The sequence below is a fragment of the Natrix helvetica genome (genome assembly GCF_964273705.1).
Source record: "Natrix helvetica genome assembly, chromosome: 9".
NCBI classification, from domain to species: Eukaryota; Metazoa; Chordata; class Lepidosauria; order Squamata; family Natricidae; genus Natrix; species Natrix helvetica.
Genome location: NC_138560.1, coordinates 3,428,190 through 3,447,836, shown reverse-complemented (window position 1 = coordinate 3,447,836; position 19,647 = coordinate 3,428,190). Strand labels below are relative to the sequence as shown.

The 19,647-nt window shown below is 47.0% G+C and overlaps 1 protein-coding gene across 5 annotated transcripts in view; it reads left to right on the top strand.

The window, feature by feature from the left end:
* The window catches only part of AXL (AXL receptor tyrosine kinase), a 51,339-nt gene that overhangs the window by 11,896 nt on the left and 19,796 nt on the right, over window positions 1-19,647 (top strand). For all 5 annotated transcript variants that reach the window (XR_014176177.1, XM_081962535.1, XM_081962534.1 and 2 more), the window contains exons 3-9: window positions 3,600-3,700; window positions 4,613-4,795; window positions 13,932-14,012; window positions 14,390-14,505; window positions 17,195-17,387; window positions 18,378-18,517; window positions 18,922-19,066. Coding sequence is in view for 4 of the 5 variants with exons in the window: in XM_081962535.1 (XP_081818661.1) it covers window positions 3,600-3,700; window positions 4,613-4,795; window positions 13,932-14,012; window positions 14,390-14,505; window positions 17,195-17,387; window positions 18,378-18,517; window positions 18,922-19,066 (959 nt within the window). In the remaining variant the exon portion in view is untranslated. The remainder of the gene's footprint in view (window positions 1-3,599; window positions 3,701-4,612; window positions 4,796-13,931; window positions 14,013-14,389; window positions 14,506-17,194; window positions 17,388-18,377; window positions 18,518-18,921; window positions 19,067-19,647) is intronic.

Here is a 19,647-nt window from a genome sequence, read left to right as displayed (position 1 = left end):
CCTTTCTCACCACCGTTGTTAAGTGAATCGCTTCAGTGGCTAAGTTAGTAACACGGTTATGAAGTGAACCTGGGTTCCCCATTGACTTGGTTTGTCAGAAGGTCGCAAAAGGGGATCACGGGACCCTGGGACATGGCAAACCGTCAAAAATGTGAGTCAGTTGTCAAGCATCCAAATGTAAAATCACGTTGCCACGGAGATGCTGCAACTGTCCTAAGTGTGAAAAATGATCATATAAGTCACTGTTTTCAGTGCTGTTGTAACTTCAGACGGTCACTAAATAAATTGTTGTGTTTGAATTCCGAAGTCCCATTATTATTACTCCTAGTAGCATCATGAGCTAAAGTAATATTTATTAAATTATGTTCCTTTAACCAGCATTTGAAGATTGTTGAACCTTCATGAAAACAATCTATGAAGTGAATCCGTGTAGGGTCCATGTAGCAAGCGGCCTTCATTCTGATTTCTCCTCCTCAAAGGGAGGGCGGAGGCTGGGAGTGATGGGTTTTGAAGTCCAAGAGAATCCAAGAAGCCCAAGACCAGAGAGGCTGGGAGTGATGGGTTTTGAAATCCAAGATAATTCAAGAAGCCGAAGACCAGAGATGGCAGAGGCTGGGAGCGATGGGTTTTGAAGCCCAAGAGAATCCAAGTAGCCCAAGACCAGGGATGGCCACTTTTGACCCAAAATAAAAGCCTCAGAGTCCTCTTAGCATGGGCAAAGTTCAGATGAAGCTCGGATTGTAGACCTCCTCCACAGGTTCTTCTCTTCCTCGTGGAAATGGGGGCTGGCTGGGGGAGGAGGAGGGGGCGTCTTGAAGTCTGCTAGCTGGTCCCAGATGGGTGAAGATGAGTCATGGGAAATATTGGTTCCAGTTGCTCAACAGCAGAGCTGCGGAACTGGGTGGAAGTCCATCTGGCTGGTGCCTTCTCTCCCTCACGTGGCTTTCTCCGGCTTTCTGGACCCACAGGCCAAGCCACGTGGGGAACGGCACACTCACTCGAAGCCTGTAAGGCACGGGTCCCCAAACTTGGCAACTTTAAGACTTGTGGACTTCAACTCCCAGAATTCTCCAGCCAGCATACAGACGTTTGGCACTGTTTCCTCCTGCCTCTCTCCTTGTGACATCCCTCTTGGCCCAAAGAGACAAGGATTGGGTTCCCTCAGCATCCTAAATGTTAATGGGTCTTGTTTGGTTTGCAAGGGAGCATCCCGGGTGAAGCTGGCCTATTCTGGTTTGTTCAGAAACCTCCGTTTAGCGCAACGTCTGAGTTGACCCATCATAGCTCTCTCTCTCAAGCAATGCTTCCCCCAACGTTCCTTCATTACCGCAAACCTCTTATCCAAAGGAACTTCGTGTCAGCACGTTTAGTTTAGTGTTGTTGTTGTTTTTTTACACCAGATCTTCTTTCTGACCCCCATGAGGGATAGAAACTTGATTTTTTTTAAACGAAAGCTAATAACTCACCCTAGGACATGTTAGCTGGGGAGTTCTGGGTGTTGAAGGCTACGCGGTTTTTCAGCTTCAACGTTGACAGTGTTGGGCACCCCTGGGTGTTAATTTTTATTAAGGAGGGGGACAGGTGGGTGCTTCATCACCGGAGGCTTTCAAGAAGGGATTAGATGGCCGTTTGCCAAGAATGGTATAGGGTCCACGCGTGCCATCCCCAGCTGCTGTTCTGGTTTCCAGCACGCACAAATGCTCTGGCCAGTTGGTGTTTGTGGGCACCAAAGCGCCGGAAAATGGCAAAAAACAAAGCCGTTTTCTGGGGCTTTCTCAGGCCGTTTTCCAGGCCATTTTCAGGTGCTCCGGTGCCCACAAAGACCATTACAAAAACAGCCCCAAAGTGCCCCGCCCCAAACAGCTAAAAACAGAGATGTGCGCACTGGCCAGCTAATCTTCTGGTTTCCAGTGCTCGGGCATGGATGCGCGTTTCGATTTGGGCACTTGATGCTGAAAAGGTTCTCCATCACTGGTATAGGTTCTCCTGCAAGGGGGTTGGACTAGAAGACCTCCAAGGTCCCTTCCCACTCTGTGATTCTGTTAAAAAAAAACACCTTTAGATTGCACGTTGCATTTTTTAAATTGACTTTGCCCCTTAGTTATGTGGGATCAGCGAATCTGAGTTGTTGTTTTTTTATCCTTTTCTTTTTCTAGCTTGTCGGGAGTGGGGTGGGGGTTGGCTTTGCAAAGAAGCCGCCTCGGACACGGTTGTGATAAACAGCCCCGTGTGTGTGTGTGGGGGGGGGGAACTAATTTTGCTGAACAAAACAAAAAAATAGTTTAAAGGAAGTGGCCTGCGAGACAAACTACCCCCAAAGAAGCAGAATAGATTCTGCAAGTTTTCTCTCCGCTGACCTTGCAAGAGGGAAGAGGAGGCAGGGCAGGGTGGCAACCTGGGGAAGGAAACAAAAGAGGAAAGGATCTTGATTTTAAATGACTAAAGGTTCCTGACCTTTTCTTGATGATAAATGCTAACTCCCCCACCGCAAAACTAAAACCTTGAAAACTTTCCCCCCTAAGTAGATGAAAACTGCATCCTCTGAACTTTTAGTTCCGGTTGCATCAGACTGAGATTCCTTTGTCTTTCATCGGCTTTGTCAAAAGCTTTTGTGTCGGCTGCGGTGGGGCAAGGGAGGTCAAAAAAGTCAAGATGGCACCACCGTCAGGCAATCCAAATTTGACAAATGAATGCATCGAAGTCGCTTTGTTTAAAAACTAGCTTGGTCCTTGCCTGGAGAATGTTAGATCTCAAGAACATTTATTCCCTCCCTTTGCTAAAATTAGCTTTTCATTCCTCTGGGTCTGGTTGCAAGGGGTCTTGGAGACCCCTTCAAGTCTTGACAAGACTGAATTGACAAGACTTACGACCGTTTGGTTAATGACTGTTGTAAATCACATCGGAGCTGAAAACTAGAGAATTCTGGGTGTTGAAGGCCACATATGCTAAGGAATTCTGGGAGTTTAGCTTAAGAGAAAGAAGGACCAGGGCAGACACGATAGTAGTGGTCCAATATCTCAGGGGTTGCCACAAAGAAGAGGGAGTCAAACTATTCTCCAAGGCACCTGAGGGTAGAACAAGAAGCAATGGGTGGAAACTAATCAAGGAGAGAAGCAACTTAGAACCGAGGAGAAATTTCCTGACAGTGAGAACAATTAATCAGTGGAACAGAAATTGCCTCCAGGAGTTGTGAATGCCCCAACACTGGAAGTCTTTAAGAAGATGTTGGATAGCCATTTGTCTGAAACGGTGTAGGGTTTCCTGCCTAAGCAGGGAGTTGGACTAGAAGACCTCCAAGGTCCCTTCCAACTCTACTATTGTATTGTACTATAGTTGAAGTCCACGTAAGCAATCTAGAGAATTATGGAAGTGGAAGCCACGTACGCTGACTAAGGAATTCTGGGAGTTGAAGTCCAGGCATTTCAAAGCTGCTAAGATTGAGAAACATTAAGGTTGATACACCAGCTCAGACATGGATTTCCCATGCATCCAGTCTCGTGGACAACACAATCTATGCTCAAAACCGCTTTGCTGACCAGTATCCTCATCTCTTCCACTCCCGCTCCCCATCTCCCCCCCCCCCCCACCTCTCCCTGCAGCATCTCTTTCCTCCAGCTCTCGGACATGGGGAATTACCAGTGTGTGGCCTCGGTGAATGGATCTGAATTTTTTTCCGAAGAAGCTTACCTGCAGTTAGAAGGTAAATGAGGGTCAGTCAGTCCCCTGTAGACACCTGGGGAGGCACAGCCATGCTCAGAAATTGGGCATTTTATTCACTGATGGCCTCAAGGAGCAAGCGGCATAAATAGCCAGAGGTTTGATTCCTTTTAAATAACGTACTTTTCACAAATATCATCCATTATTCCATTCTGGGGTCTTTAACGGGGCTATTAGATTGAGGAAAATTATCTAGGCGCCTTTTCTCAACTGTGATAACTTGAAGATGAGTGGACTTCAACTCCCAGAATTCTCCAGCCAGCTAAGCTGGCTGGGGAATTCTGGGAGTTGAAGTCCACTCATCTTCAAGCCGCTAAGGTTGAAAAACACTGACTCGATTCCTAGATAAGACTAAGCCAAGGTGTCCTTGCTTGGATATTGTTGACCACAACATCCTGGTTTGGCGCACGCACACACACACACACACACTTTGTTTCATGTGAACCAGCCCATCATGGCTTTGCTTTGCCATCATGGCTTGTCTAACAAATGGCGGTTTAGCACCACATGTGAACCAGGGATGGGTTGCTGCCGGCATTACTGCTGGTTTGCTTTGCGTGCGTGCACCATGCATTGCTTGTGCATAGCTTGCGCATAGCTTGTGCATAGATTGTGCGTAGCTTGTGCATAGATTGCACATGTGCAATTGCCTGTAAATTGTTCTGCACATTTTTAGAACATTATACTTTGGCTAAAAACCATGCCAGCAGCGGCATGGGCAACTAGGGAACTGGTTTTGGGGCGTGGCCAGCCTGCCGTCCCTACCGGTTCGGCGACCCAGTCCCAATTTCCACTACCAGTTCGCCCAAACCGGTTAGCAACCCACCTCTGGTGTGAACCCAACCAATCCTGGGGCTCGTTTCTTCACGCTGTTTCTCTCCTCTCTTGTGGTCAGGCCTCCCCTTTTTCTCCGAGGAGCCCCAAGATCTGGAGATCACAGCCGGTACTCCGTTCAACCTCAGCTGTGCAGCCCAGGGACCCCCCGAACCTATCTTGGTGATCTGGCTGCAGGACAGCGTTCCCCTGAACTCCTTGGCGGACCCCCTGGCAGAGACCCCTTCCGTCTTGGGGGTGACAGGTGAGTCAGTTAAATGCCACCCCAGGTTCTTCTGCTCGGAAACGGACACCTTTCAAGAGGCAGCAGGTGCCGGGGGGTAGCGGGGAGATTGTCACCCAGGACAGCTGAGATGCCATCCAGGCCCAACTGCAGCTGGTCCTGGAGTTACAACCAGGTTTTTGGAGTGTGCGACAAATTACAACTGTAGCTTAAAGGTTGGCATTTGAATGGGGGACGATGGCTTGTTAGCAATTCCTCCCAATTCCCTTCCTTTCCCCTTTGTTCCTTCCTTCCTTCCTTCCTTCCTTCTTCCCTCTCCTCTCCACCCCTCCCCTTCCCTGACTTCCTTTCATTCCTGTCCTTTCTTTTCCTTTCCTTTCCTCTTTCCTTTCCTCTTTCCTTTCCTCTTTCCTTTCCTTTCCTTCCTTTTTCCTTTCCCTCCTTTCCTTTCCTTCTCCTTCTCCTCCGTCCCTCCCCTCTCCTCATCTCCCCTTCCCACACCTCTGCAGATTTTAAAGAGGGACCTTGGCAGGCCACTAAGACAAACCAAGAATATACAATCTCTTTCTGGCTGGTTCCACTATCCATGCTTTTAAGCAGTCACGACACAGGGTGATTGTCTGAATGCCACCTCTCCCTTGTGGGTCCTGGCTTTGAATTGCCCTTCCTGAGTTGGCAGGGTTCCTGGGCACCCCGAGACCCCGTCGATGCCTCCCAGCCACCCCAAATGCGGCTACACGGTTGGGGGCTTTGTGTGTTGTCTGAACACTGTCAAAGGCCGTTTAGCGCCTTCCACCAACACCACGAATCCAACGGCGGGGTTGGCCACTTTGCTCAATAAAACCCCATTCTTTGGGGTTTTCTTTCACTTTGCTCCAGACTCCAGGGCTGAAAATAGCTGTGGGGCTGAAAGGAGGGGGAATTATGGTTCAAAAGGGGGCCTTTTTCCATCCCCCTCAACCCCCCCCCCGGGCTCATGGCTTTCATCGTCCGCCTTTTTTTTTTTTTTAATCTGGCCAACGAAGCCGTAAAAAGTAGCTTTTTCTTTTGGGCGCTGGGCTGCATTGGCTGCAGAGAGGGGGTTCGCCTTTCTCACCAGTGAGAAGACAGCGGCAGAAAAAAAGGGGGCTCGGCGGTGCATGCAAGACCCCCTTCCTCTCCCCGCCATTCAGCCTCGTCCAGCCCCCCACCTCCTGGCTCCACGTCCTTGTTCATTGTCTTCTCCCGTCCCCCCTCCTCTGAATGCCTGGCTTGTCCCCAACTTGCGACGTCCTTTGTCCTCATTTTCTATGGAGAGGGACGGGTCCCGTCCCCCCCCCCCCCCGCCCCATGGCTCAGGCCGAGGAGGGGCTCGCTCCAAGCGTGGGAACCAGCCGGGCCAAGGTTACCAAAGACTGTTTGGGCAGTTGGCAGGCAGAGGAGCTGGAGTTTATCTACCTGCCTGCGCAAAAGAGACAGGAAGCAAAAGGACAACAGTATGATAGGCCAGTGTGTTTTGAATCTACATGTTCTCCCCACCCCCTTCTGTTCCATAACCTTGCAGGGGGGGGGGGCAAATGCAGGAGGGGTTTAATGCAATGAGAGGGGTGTTGAGAAATCTCCCCAGGTTCCAAGAAGACCAGCCTTGAATCACACACTTCCCAGGCGGGAGAAGGGTGCCTGCCATTTATTTCTCCGAGTTGTCACATGGCATCTGGCCTTACCCTTCCTCTGTCCAAGAGCTGGCAGGATATCATTCAGAACAGATGTTGGAAGGGACCTTGGAGGTCTTCTAGTCCAACCCCCTGCTCAGGCAGGAAATCCTATACTGTTTCAGACAAATGGTTGTCCAAACTCTTCTTAAAAAATCCAGTATTGGAGGGAGGGAGGGAGGGAGGGAGGGGGGAGGGAGGGAGGGAGGGAGGGAGGGAGGGAGGAAGGAAGGAAGGAAGGAAGGAAGGAAGGAAGGAAGGAAGGAAGGAAGGAAGGATAATAGAGCTGGAAAGGACCTTGGAGGTCTTCTAGTCCAACCCCCTGCTCAGGCAGGAAATCCTATACCACATCAAACTCATGGTTATCCAACATCATCTTTAAAATCTCCAGTGTTGGAGCATTTACAATTTCTGGTGGCAAATTGTTCCACTGATTAATTGTTCTCACTGTTGGGAAATTTCTTCTTAGTTCTAGGTTGCTTCTCTCCTTGATTAGTTTCCCTCCATTGCTTCTTGTCCTGCCTTCTTTGGAGAAGAAGCTTGACTTGATTCCAGCTGCTTCTCATTGATTGATCGATCAGAATTTTATTCCACCGTTATCACTTTATAAGGAACTCCGGGTGGTGAATATACCTAATAGTTCTTTCTCATCCTATATTCCGTATAACAACAACAACCTTGTGAGGTGGGTTGGGCTGAGAGAGAGTGACTGGCCCCAAATCAACCAGCTGGCGTTTGTGCCTAAGGAAGGACTAGAATTTCCACATCTCCTTATGATTAGCCCCAGAGTTACCCAGCCAGCTTTTCTACCTAAGGCAGAACTAGAACTCACTGTCTCCTGGTGATTGGCCCAAAGTCTAAACAACCTCTCAGCAAACCAGTAGTAAACTGGTTAGGAACCCACCATTGGTGGTGCTCATCTCCATTTCAAAGCCGAAGAGCCAGCGCTGTCCAAAGACGTCTCTGTGGTCATGTGTTCAGCATGACTAAACACCTAAGGCGCACAGACCACCAAAGGTGGTCCCTATTGTTCTTCTTGCATTTTTTTACGTGCTTTCGAACTGCTAGGTTGGCAGAAGCTGGGACAAGTCACGGGAGCTCACGCCGTTACGCGGCACTAGGGTTTCGAACCGCCGAACCTTTCTGATCGACAAGCTAGCCACTCAGCCACTTAGCCACCACGTCCCTTTATTATTAGTGCTAGTAGCGAGTGGGATTTGTTTTGTGTTAATAAACCCCACTGCCTATTAGTACTGATGATGTTACCTAGCCAAGTAATGAAACGTCTGCAAGAAAACCACCGTGACCAGAGAGCAATGAGGACTTCAACAGGTTCTGCTGGTCTCCAGATCTTAAACAGCCAAGTCTCTTTTTCCTTCCCGTCCATTTACCACCTGGTGCCCTTTGCTTACCCAACTGATGTTGGCTACTGTGGATTCTGGTTTGACCACAACTCCCAGCCTTTTCCAATGACTGGGCAATCGTAGGGAGCTCCAAGCAGACGCCTGGTGAGCAGGAAGCAGCTCTGGAGGAGAATTGCGGTTGGGGAAACGTTGCCCCAAATGCCCTCATTCCTTACGACCCTCTTTGTAGTCCCTCAATGGTCTTTGTAGTTGTAAGAGGCCCGGTCAAACCGCAACGTTGAGTGTTTAGGCTTGAGACAAAGCCCCATTGAGGGCTTGCGTGCCGAGGACTGAGCAATTAATGCTCTGAGCAGTTGTCTCAGCCTGAAGAGGAGAGGGTTGAGACTACAATACCGCTGTGCCCCTTCCGGGGACATTACAACAAAAACACCAGATCTCTTTCTAAGGGAAATTCCACCATTTGGGAATTTCGTGATTATGGACCATGCTTCTTTTCTTGGAAGCCTTCCAGTCCAGTGATTTTGGTCTGGTCTACAAGCCCTAGGATTTCCCTGGGGAAGCCCTTCGAGGTAGGCCACGTTCAAGACCTAGACACTGCAGAGGTTCCAGGTAGGTTACTTAAATGGTTGTAAGGCAACTTTAAGATGTGTGGATTTCCAACTCCCAGAATTTCCCCAGCCAGCTTGCAACCGTCGTAAATGCAGGGCGGCTGTCAAGCATCTAAATTGTGATCACATAACCATCGGCGGTAAGTGCGAGAACTGGTCGTAAGTCCCTTTTTTGAGGGCCGTTATAAATTTGAACAGTCGCTTAAACGAATGGTTGTAAGTCAAGGAGTCTCCCTGTGCATTCCGACACAGTTGCACAGTTGCAGACACACACACACACACACACACACACACACACAGATGATAGATGAGAGAAAGAGAGTGAGAGAGAGAGAGAAAGAGAGATATAATAGATCATAGAAAGAGAGAGAGAGAAAGAGAGAGATAGATGATAGATGATAGAGAAAGAGAGAGAGAGAGATGAGAGATGAGACAGAGAGAAAGAAGAGAGAGAGGAGAGAGAGGAGAGAGATAGATGACAGATGATAGAGAGTGAGAGAGAGAGAGAAAAGAGAGATGATAGATGATAGGAGTGAGAGAGAGAGAAAGAGAGAGAGAAAAAGAGGATAGATGAGAGAAAGAGAGAAAGAAGAGAGAGAGATGATAGATGATAGTGAGAGAGAGATATGAGAGATAATAGAAAGGGTGTGAGAGAGAAAGAAGATACTGTATATAGATATAGATGAGATAGAGAAAAAGAAAAGAGAGATTGTGAGAGAGAAAGAGAGGGATATAGATGAGAGTATGTGAGAGAGAGAGAGAGAGAGAGAGAGAGATGATAGAGAGTGAGAGAGAGAAAGAGAGATGAGAGAAAGAAGAGAGATGATAGATGAGACAAAGAGAGAAAGAAGAGAGAGATGATAGATGATAGAGTGTGAGAGAGAAAACAGAGAGATAGATAATAGAGAGATGTGAGAGAGAGAGAAAGAGAGAAAGAGGATAGATGAGAGAAAGAGAGAAAGAAGAGAGAGAGAGATGATAGATAATAGAGAGTATGAGAGAGAAGACAGAGAGAGATGGAGCCTGAATTTTCTTTAAAGCAGGAGGGGAGAGAGTCCCACCCTCTCTTATAAAAAATCCCCTCCCTCATGCAGTCAGACAGGTTTGAAAGGGCTTTTGAAACCCATCCCAAAGTAGAAAAGAAATGAAATTCCCGGAGATAAATCTTCCCAGCCTCGTCAGACTCGTTGGACCAGAGGCAACCGGGGGACAGAGCCAGACAGGTTGTGTCGATGCCAGGAGAAAACAGACACGGAGGTTTGGCAGGAGGAAATTCAGCTCCCTTGTAGGAAGCCCTTCTGGCATTGCGGCCACCGAGAGGGTCTTCCTTTGTGTCGCCTTTCCACCCTCTTTCCCTCATTTTCTCCCCTTGCAGCCTCCCCCCAAGGCTGAGCTCAGCCAGGCTCTGGCAGGTTGAGGGGAAAGTGAAAAAGAAGACGACAGAAGACAGAATAACAGAGTTGGGAGGGAGCTTGGAGGTCTTCTAGTCCAGCCCCCTGCTTAGGCAGGAAACCCTACACCACTTCAAACAAATGGTTATCCAATCTCTTCTTAAAAGCTTCCAGTGTTGGAGCATTTACAGCTTCTGGAGGCAATTTCTGTTCCACTGATTAATTGTTCCGACAGGAAACTTCGCCTTAGTTCCAGGTTGTTTCTCTCTTTCCTCTTCTGCGTTCAGGTGCTTTGCAGAATAGGTGGACTCCCCCTTCCCCAAAAGCAATGTTTAATTAAGATCCCATGTGGTTGCATTGCCTGCAGGCAAGGATGGGTGGGTGGGTTGGTGGGTTGGTGGGTAGCCGCCTGTCCCCGGCCCCTCATGCCTGCGTTCCTTCAGCAACTCTATCAGGTCCAATAAACTCATCTTCTTTCCGTTTGGTGCTGAGTCAAAGGAAGGGAATGTTGGTCTGGAGGTGCTGGGATGATGATTCAAACTTTGGGATCAAAGCCTGTAGGAATGCCAGGAAGGAGGGGTGCGGGGGGGGGAGGGTCTGGCCTCTTCCAAGCCAGCTAAACTAAAGCCCAGCAGAAGGAGAGGGGTGAAAAGTGGCTGCTTCCGGTCCTGTTTTTGCTTTTAAAGTGGTTAAGGCTTCTCTCTCTCCCTCCCTTGCTCCCTCTCTCTCATCTATCTTTCTCTCATCTCTCATCTCCCCCCTCTCTCACTCTCACTCTCTCTCTATCATTTCTCTCTCTCTCTCACACACACACACACACTATCATCTCTCTCTCTTCTTTCTCTCTCATCTCTCATCTCTTTCTCTTCTCTCGTTCTCTCATCTTTCTCACTCTCACTCTCATCTATCATCTCTCTCTTCGTTCTCTCATCTCTTTCTCTCTCTTTCCCTCTCTTATCTCTCTTTCACTCATCTCTCATCTCCCTCTCTTTCTCACTATAATCTATCACCTCTCTCTTCTCTCTCTCTCTCTCTCATCCATCATCTCTCTTTCTTTCTCTCTCTCTCTCTCTCTCATCTATCTCTCTTTCTCATCTCTCTCGTTTTCTCTCTTTCTCTCTGTGTGTGTGTGTTTCCTGAGTGGAGATTTCTGGGAGTTGAATTCCAGCCATTTCGTGGGCTTCAGCTTGCAGGAAGCTGGTCTTCAGGATGGGTGGAAGGATAGCAAACAGAAGGGACTAGCATCTTGGACCATCCTGCCCAGGATGAGCATCAGAGATGGTTCAAAGGTGTCCTGACATTAAAAAAATAAAACCAGGAGTCCAAAATCAATGCCACCCAATCTTCTGGAAAGTGATAAGGCACTGCCTGCCGCCTCCTCTTCCTTTCTTATTCCTTTCTTCTCCTCCTTCCCTTCTCTTTTCCCCTTCTCTTTCTCCTCCCACCTCCTTTTTTTTTAAAAGTCCCCTGTGTGCCAGGACATCTGTTTCTGCCAGCTGCTGGGAATGTTTGCCCGTTGCTGACTCAGTCTTTGCAGAAATGATGTGGTCAGAAAGTGGTATCACCCACGGTGGCTGGACTAGACATGTCAATCCCACGGGTCCTTTCCTGTTTTCAGCATTTGTGGCATTTGGTTCTCTCCCAGCGTGCATGCCACTCAAATATTTGCCCCCTGCCTTGCTTCATCGGTGCCCTCTGTTTGCCCAGGTGGCTGCCAGTGCCTACTGGTTTGACCCAGCCCTTGCAGGAACGGTACGATCAAGACAAGAACATCCATTGTGGTGCTGCTTATTGTTAAAACTGGGCTAGGCTCCAAGCCACACAACAGCGTGTTCAAAGAATTGGCTGCTGCGGGGAAAAGCCTAAAACCAGGGGCTGCCTAACCTTGGCGAGGTTAAAACTTGTGGACTTCAACTCCCAGAATTATCCAGCCAGCTGTTAAGTGAATCGTTACAGTTAGCAAGTTACAGAGGTGGGTTTCGTAATGGTGGTGGTGGGAGGCTCCGCCCAACTGCCTGGATGCTTCAGCGCATGCGCGCACAAACGAACTGGTAGTACAATAAATAGAAACCCACCACTGGTAAGTTAGTAACGTGGTTGTTACTTACTTACTTACTTTTACTTTTATTCATATTTATAGACCGCCCCCTCTCCCAAAAGGGACTCGGGGCGGTGTACAGTCAATACATAAAAGATACATAGATAGATCAATACTTAGATATTTAAATACATAAATAGTTAGATACTTACTCCTTACTGTTGTAGGAGTTGACTGGGCTGAGCCCAAGGGAGGGGGAGCCAAACACATCATTAGTCTTGAGTCCATTCGTGCCCTCCGGAGATCTAAGTCCACCCCAGCTTGAATTTTTTCGACTCTCATCTACCGCCAATTGAGAATTAGTAAGTCAGATTCTTGTAGAGAACTTAAGCTCGCAATACATCTTTATATTCATTCGAACTGCCTGGATTTTTGGATTTTCCCTGGGGCTTGGCGGTTGTTAAGTGAATCTGGCTTCTTTCTTGACTTGGCACGTCAGAAGTTCGCAAAAGGGGATCACATGACCCACCCACCCCCGGCACGCCCCAACTGTCATAAATACGAACCAGTTGCCAAGTGTCCAAATTTTGATTGCGGGACCATGAAGGATGCTGCAACAGTGGAAAGTGTGTGAAAAGCGATCCCAAGTCACCATTTTTCTGTGCCGTTGTCATTCCAAATGGTCACTAAACGAACTGTCGTAAGTCGAGGACTACACTTATTTAGCCAAAGAGGCAATTTGCATCAAAGCATTAAGGCTGAGCTGCATCTTCCAGGACATGAATATTTTGATTTTGATATTTTTTTTTTATACCTCTGCTAGACTCCGACACACAGGTCTCTCCTGTTTCATATTAACGGAAGAGATACCTCGAGGGAATTCTGGGGATTATTCCGAAATATTTACTCAAATATCCAGCAGGATAGATTGACTGCAGATGGAGGCCTGTGACTGCACCTTCACCAAGAATTCCCATGCAGGGGAAATAAACAGTTTTGAATGGATGCTTGCCAATCTCCCTCTTGACTTCATGAGGTTTCATTCAAATTAAAGTCTCCGCGTTGCACTCGGTTTAACTATCATTTCCTGTCTGGGGGAAAAAAGTTTTTAAATGTTATTTATTTAGCGTAGGTCAAGTTTACTTCGATCGCCCCAGCTTTTCTTCCCAAGACCACCAGTGCGAAAGGAGGCAGGATTCGAACCTTGAATCCCTTCTTCCAATTCTTTGGGGTGAAAAAAAAACCCTGTTTATTCTTTATACTTCGCTCCTCAGCAATGCTTCCAAAGCGGCTGAGGAACGGAAAAAGAAATGACTGAGATTGTGCAACAATGACAACCACGGAGGATCCTGTTTCACTGAAAATAAGCCCTCCCTGGATAATAAGCCCTTCCAGGTGACAGTGAGTTCTAGTCTCGCCTTAGGAAAGCAGGTTAGATAATGTTGAGCCAATCACCAGGAGATTGTGAGTTCTAGTTCTGTGTTAGGAAAGCTGACTGGATGACTGAATCACCAGGTGATGGTGAGTTCTAGTCTCATCTTAGGGAAGAAAGCTGGTTGGGTGATGTTGGGTTAATCACCGGCAGCTGGTGAGTTCTAGTCCCGCCTTAGGAAAACTAGCTAAATGATGCTGGGCCAATGACCAGGAGACTGGGAGTTCTAGTCCCGCCTTAGGAAAACTAGCTAAATGATGCTGGGCCAATGACCAGGAGACTGGGAGTTCTAGTCCCGCCTTAGGAAAACTAGCTAAATGATGCTGGGCCAATGACCAGGAGACTGGGAGTTCTAGTCCTGCCTCAGGCAAGAAAGTTGACTGGATGACATTGGGCCAATCACCAGGTGACGGTGAGTTCTAGTGCCTCCCCTCTCTCTCGGTGCAATCCACCCCACAGGGTTGTTGTTGTGGGGAAAATGAAGAAAATCTATTAGGTCTGCACGTCGCCCTGAGTTATTGATAACCGATGAAGCTGGGATACAAGTAAATAAAGCGTTACTCTTAAAAGTATTTAAAGTTGGTCACAATCAATTCACCTTTTTTCCTCTTGATGTTTGCTGCTTCCTCTCAGGGCTAAACCACAGCGCCTCCTTCTCGTGCGAAGCCCACAATGCCAAGGGAGTCAGCACATCCCGAACTGCGGTGGTGAAAGGTGAGAGACGGCAACCCAAGGCGTGGGCAAATCCCTTTGGAGGGACCCTAGTGCAAAGGGTCGGTGTAAACAGGTGTGTGTGTGGAAACTGCCCAATGGGAGTTAAAGGTACCGTTTAAGGCGCACGTTTTTAAACACTGCAAATCGCTGGTTTTGGGGGTGGCACTGATAAGGAGTTTGCTCCCCTTCCTTTAAGGCAGGGGTGTCCAAACTTGGGAACTTTAAGACTTGTGGACTTCAAGTCCCAGAATTCTCCATCCAGAAGTTGGAAGTCCACAAGTCTTAAAGTTCCCAAGTTTGGGCACTGCTGGTTTAGAGCATTGGTGGTCTTGGTATTGATTGGCAGGTGAATATTGATAATTATCTTCTCTCCGTAGTGTTACCTGGACAGCCACATGACTTATCCTTTGCCCGTCGTAGTGACCACAGCCTGGATGTGACGTGGGAGCCCGGTTTTAGCGGCGCCTATGCGCAGGAGTTCTGCACCATCCAGGTAACGCCACAGCCCGCCGCCGATGAAACAAACAATTTACGAAACAAGGTTTCATGGTAGAACTGAGGCCCCTTCTGTTCAAATCCCAAAACAGATTACAGGTAGTCCTCGACTTACAACAGTTCATTTAGGGACCGTTCAAAGTTACAGTGGCACTGAGGAAAGTGACTTAGCACTGATGATGTTACCTAGTTGGGTAATGAAACGTCCGCAAGAAAGCCACCAAGCTCAGAGAGCACCAAGGGCACCTCATTTCAACCCTGAGCTACAAATATTCTCCGTTATTGGTGACATATGCCCATTTCCCACACTTACGACCATTGCAGCAGCCACGTGGTCAAAATCCAAACATTTGGCAACTGACTCATAGTTATGACGAGTCCCGGGGTCACGTGATCCCCTTTTGCGACCTCCTAACAAGCAAAGTCAATGGGGAAGCCAGATTCACTTCACAACCGTGTTACCGACGTAACAACTGCAGTGATTCACCTAACAACAAGAGAGGTCGTAAAACAGGGCAAAACTCATTTAACAACTGTCTCACTTAGCAACATAAATTTTGAGGGCTACCTATATTCTACCTCCCTTTCAGCATTCATGAGCCGAGGTGGCCCAGTGGTTAGAGTGCAGTACTGCAGGCTGCTTCAGCTGAATGCTTGCTAGACGCAGTTCAGCGGTTCAAATCTCAACAGGCTCAAGGTTGATTCAGCCTTCTGTCCTTCCGAGGTCACTAAAATGAGGACCCAGATTGTTGGGGGGGCAAGAGGCCAACTGTAAACCGCTTAGAGAGGGCACTGTAAAGCGGAATACAAGTCTAAGTGCTATTGCTATTGCCCTCCGAGGGAACTTGCTTTATTTTTAGAAGCCATTTCCTGCCAAAATTTGTTTCCTCCGGACGTTGGTTTACTCATCCAACGACGATTCCTTCTCCCCCCCCCCGGCCCCCTCGCCAGCTGAATGAAATGTGACAAACCCCCACACGCCCCCCCCATCTCAAGGATGGGGAAGTGAAATTCATGAGAAAGAGGTTTTCGAGAGCCAAGAATGAAAACTGATAGTTAAAAAGGGGTATTTCCAACGTGGGCTCGTTTTCACACAGGAGAGGAAAAGCATCTGCCCTGGGCTGCAGTTTTGAAGAAACGCAGCCTCAGCAGGAAAAAAAAAAGAGGAATATGAACCCCAAAAGAAAAAGGAAATAAATGAGGCAGGGGTCAGCAATCTGCTGCTCTCCACTGCAAACCTCTCCTCCTTCGGAGGCTCTTCCATCCCCGAGAAAACGGCATGGAAATCTGGCCGAAGAACACGGGTTTGCAGAGGGCATTCGCATTTTTGCAAAACTTAAGATTGAACGGAGGACACCTTGTTTTCCACTTCGAAATGGTGTGAAAGTTTCTGTCCAGCACCTTGTAATAATATCACTCTTCTACCTCAAAACCTGAGCCCGAATTTTGAAAATTAAAACGGGTTGCTTGGTTCCAAAAAAGGCAAGGAATTTTAACTCCGGGGTCAAATTCTTTTCTTGTTTTCTTTAGTAGAATGCCTTGATTCGTTTCAAATGTTTAAAGAATAAAGAAAAAAAACTAGAAAGAAAGGAAGGAAGGAAGGAAGGAAGGAAGGAAGGAAGGAAGGAAGGAAGGGGTGGGGAAAGGATGGAGTGGGTGAAGAATAAAACGTCATAAATGCAGCTAGTCCTCAAACAAATGCAACCGAAAGTAGGGCCAGAATTTCTGCTGCTAAGCAAGGTGGTTGTTAGGTGAGTCAGACCCGCTAGTACAACCGTTGTGGTCACGGCTATGAAGCGAATTGCTGCAGTTGTTAAGTGAATCACAGAGCAGTCATTAAATGAATCCAGCTTCCCTCGTAGAAAGCCAGACAAGAAAGTCTCAAAAGGGGGATCACATGACCCTCAGACACTGCGACCGTCATAAGTACATGCCAGTTGCTAAGAATGTGAATTTTGAGCATGTGACTATGGCAATGCCGCAACAGTCATAAGTGTGAGGACCAGTTGTCATTCACTTTTTCCAGAGCCGTTGTAACTTTGAACAGTCACTAAATGAATGGCTGTAAGTCCTGAACCACCTCTGAAGAATCTCCCTAGACTTTAAAAAAACAAATCTATTATTTCATAATAATAACATTGAATAGATTTTTATGGGATTGAATTAAACAACTGAGCAAAAGGATGGCATCTTCCTTTCTCCCCCTCAAAATGATCTCCCTGCAGTTTGGAACCAAGACCAACCCAACAATCAGGCTGTAGAATGGAATGGAATAGAAATAAAACTAGAATGCAACGGAATAGACTAGAATAAGAATGAAACAATAATAGAATAGACTAGAATAAGAATAAAATAATAATAGAATATAATAGAATAAAATAATAATATAATAGACTAGAATAAGAATAAAATAATAGTAGAGTAGAAAGAATGAGAATAAAACAATAATAGAATAAAATAGAATAAGAATAAAAGAAGAATAGAATAAAATAATAGAATAAAATAGAATAAGAATAAAAGAAGAATAGAATAAAATAATAGAATAAAATAGAATAAGAATAAAACAAGAATAGAAAAAGAAATAGAATCAGAGCTGGAAGGGACTTGTGATCCAAGCCAGAATCATTCCAGGCATCTTCCCTATTTGGGGGTCCATCCTCACCTGCTTATGCTCCCCTTTCTCCCAGGCTATGCCCTCCGATGAAGACCCGAGCACCGTTTCCGACAAGCTGTATAACCGCAAGATCCGCGTCCCACCTTTCAGCCACACGCTGGACGGCCTGGCCGCCTTCACCACCTACCACGTGCGCGTGGCCTGCCATTCCACCGAGGGCCACTCGCCCTGGACCCACTGGGTGGCTATGGACACCTTGGAAGGGGGTAAGAGGAGGGAGAAATGGGGATGGATGAGACGCCAGCGCCCTGACTTCATAAATGGAGGTCTACCTGTAGACAGTAATGGCCTCTTCCTTCTTATACGGGGGGCTCAAGTGACGATATTTCCAGATAGTCCTCAACTTACGACAGTTCATTTAGGGACTGTTTGATGTTAGAACGGCACTGAAAAACATGACTCGTGACTGTTTTTTCACACTTACGACCGTTGAGGCATCCCCATGGTCATGGGATCAAAGTTCAGATGCTTATTTATGATGGTCGGCGTGTCCCCGGGAGTCATGTGATTTCCCCTTTAGCGACCTTCTGACAAGCCAAGCCAATGGGGGAAACCAGGTTCACTTAACAAACGTGTTACTAGTTTAACCCCGGCTTAGTAACTGCAGTGATTCACTTAACAACTGTGGCAAGAAAGGTCATAAAATGGGACAAAACTCTTCACAACTGTCTCGTTTAGCAACAGAAAATTTAGGCTCAATTATGTTCGTAGGTTGAGGACTACCTTTTATTTTATTATTTTATTTTATTATTTTATTTTATTATTTTATTTTATTTTATTATTTTATTTTATTTTATTTTATTATTTTATTTTATTTTATTTTATTTTATTTTTATTATTTTATTTTATTATTTTATTATTATTTTTTTATTTTATTTTAGTATTTTTTTATTATTTTATTTTATTATTATTTTTATTTTTTTATTTTTATTATTATTATATTATTTATTATTTTATTATTTTATTCTATTTTTTTATTTGCTTGATTTCTATAGCCCCCCATCTTAGCAAACGACTCTGGGCAGCTCACAATTCAAAACCTTAATATTACGATTATTTTTAAAAAAACATTAAAAACAATAAAAAACAATCCAAAGCATTCAAACAGTAAAAAGCAAACAAACATTAGAACAACTAATTCGTTGTTGTGCACACAAAAACCTCCTGCCGTGGTGCATGAATCGTTTCTCCCACAGCGCCTGCAACCGTACCGGACAACGTCGTGGCTATTCAGAATGGCAGCCGCACCACCATCCAGTGGGCACAACCGCGGGGCAGCCTCAATGGGATCCTTCGGGGGTACAAGCTGGTTTGCCAAAGTGGGGATTCGCCTGAGGTGAGTACGCTGCACCTGCAGGCCGCCCAACTCCTGAGCATCCTGGCCCAGCGTGCTGTACCCCCGTGTTCCCCAACCACAGGAACCGGTTCTGTGGAGAGAGGTTTTCCGTGGACCAGAAGGGGTGGGGTTACGCATCCTGCCTGCATCCCAGAGATGGGACTTTGCTTGTTTACATGGCCCGGTTTCTGGCATGCCGTGGCACGTTGCTGGTCCATGGACTGGAGGTTGGGGACCCTTGCTGTACCCTATTCCAATCCCCAGCTGAAATTTTACCCATCGTCCTCTACTTACAGACATTTGTTTAGCGACCGTTCCAACAGCACTGACTTTCAGCTGGTCCTGGTCTTAGGACTGTGGCAGCATCTCCACAGCCATGTGATCAAAGTTCTCTCCCCCTCAAGGTGATCGTGGACGTGGGACTGACCAACGAGACCGTTTTGTCTCTGAACTCAAGTGTACAGAACTTTACCGTCCGGATTGCGGCCTACACCAGTGCCGGAGACGGACCCTGGAGCGAAGCCATCATGATCCTCTCCTCGGAACCAGGTGAGAAATGGGAGACTACCTGGTGGGCCATCACCTCGGGTGGTTGTGATGCAGGGGGACCGTCTGGCTCTTCATTTCTGCTCCGTTTCTTGTGGCTTGGAACGTTACAGAGTTCTAGAGCATAAGCCAATTGTGGAGTCTGGTTTCAAATGTGGGTCTGGTGAGTCCTACAAGATCAAAGTTTTGCTCTAACTGAGGCAATGGTGGTCAAGAGTGCCTGTCCACCCACCCATGCATGCTTCCATCCTATCATTGATCCATCCACCCATCCAATCATTGATCCATCCATCCAATCACTGATCCTCCACCCATCCATCTTTGATCCATCCACCCATCCAATCATTGATCCATCCATGCATCCACCCACCCATCCATCCAACCATCCAATCATTTGATCCATCCATGCATCCACCCACCCACCCATCCATCCATCCATCCATCCAACCATTGATTCATCCATGCATCCACCCACCCACCCATCCATCCAATCATTGATCCTCCACCCATCCAATCTTTGATCCTCCATCCATCCAGCTTTGATCCATCCACCCATCCAATCATTGATCCATGCATCCACCCAC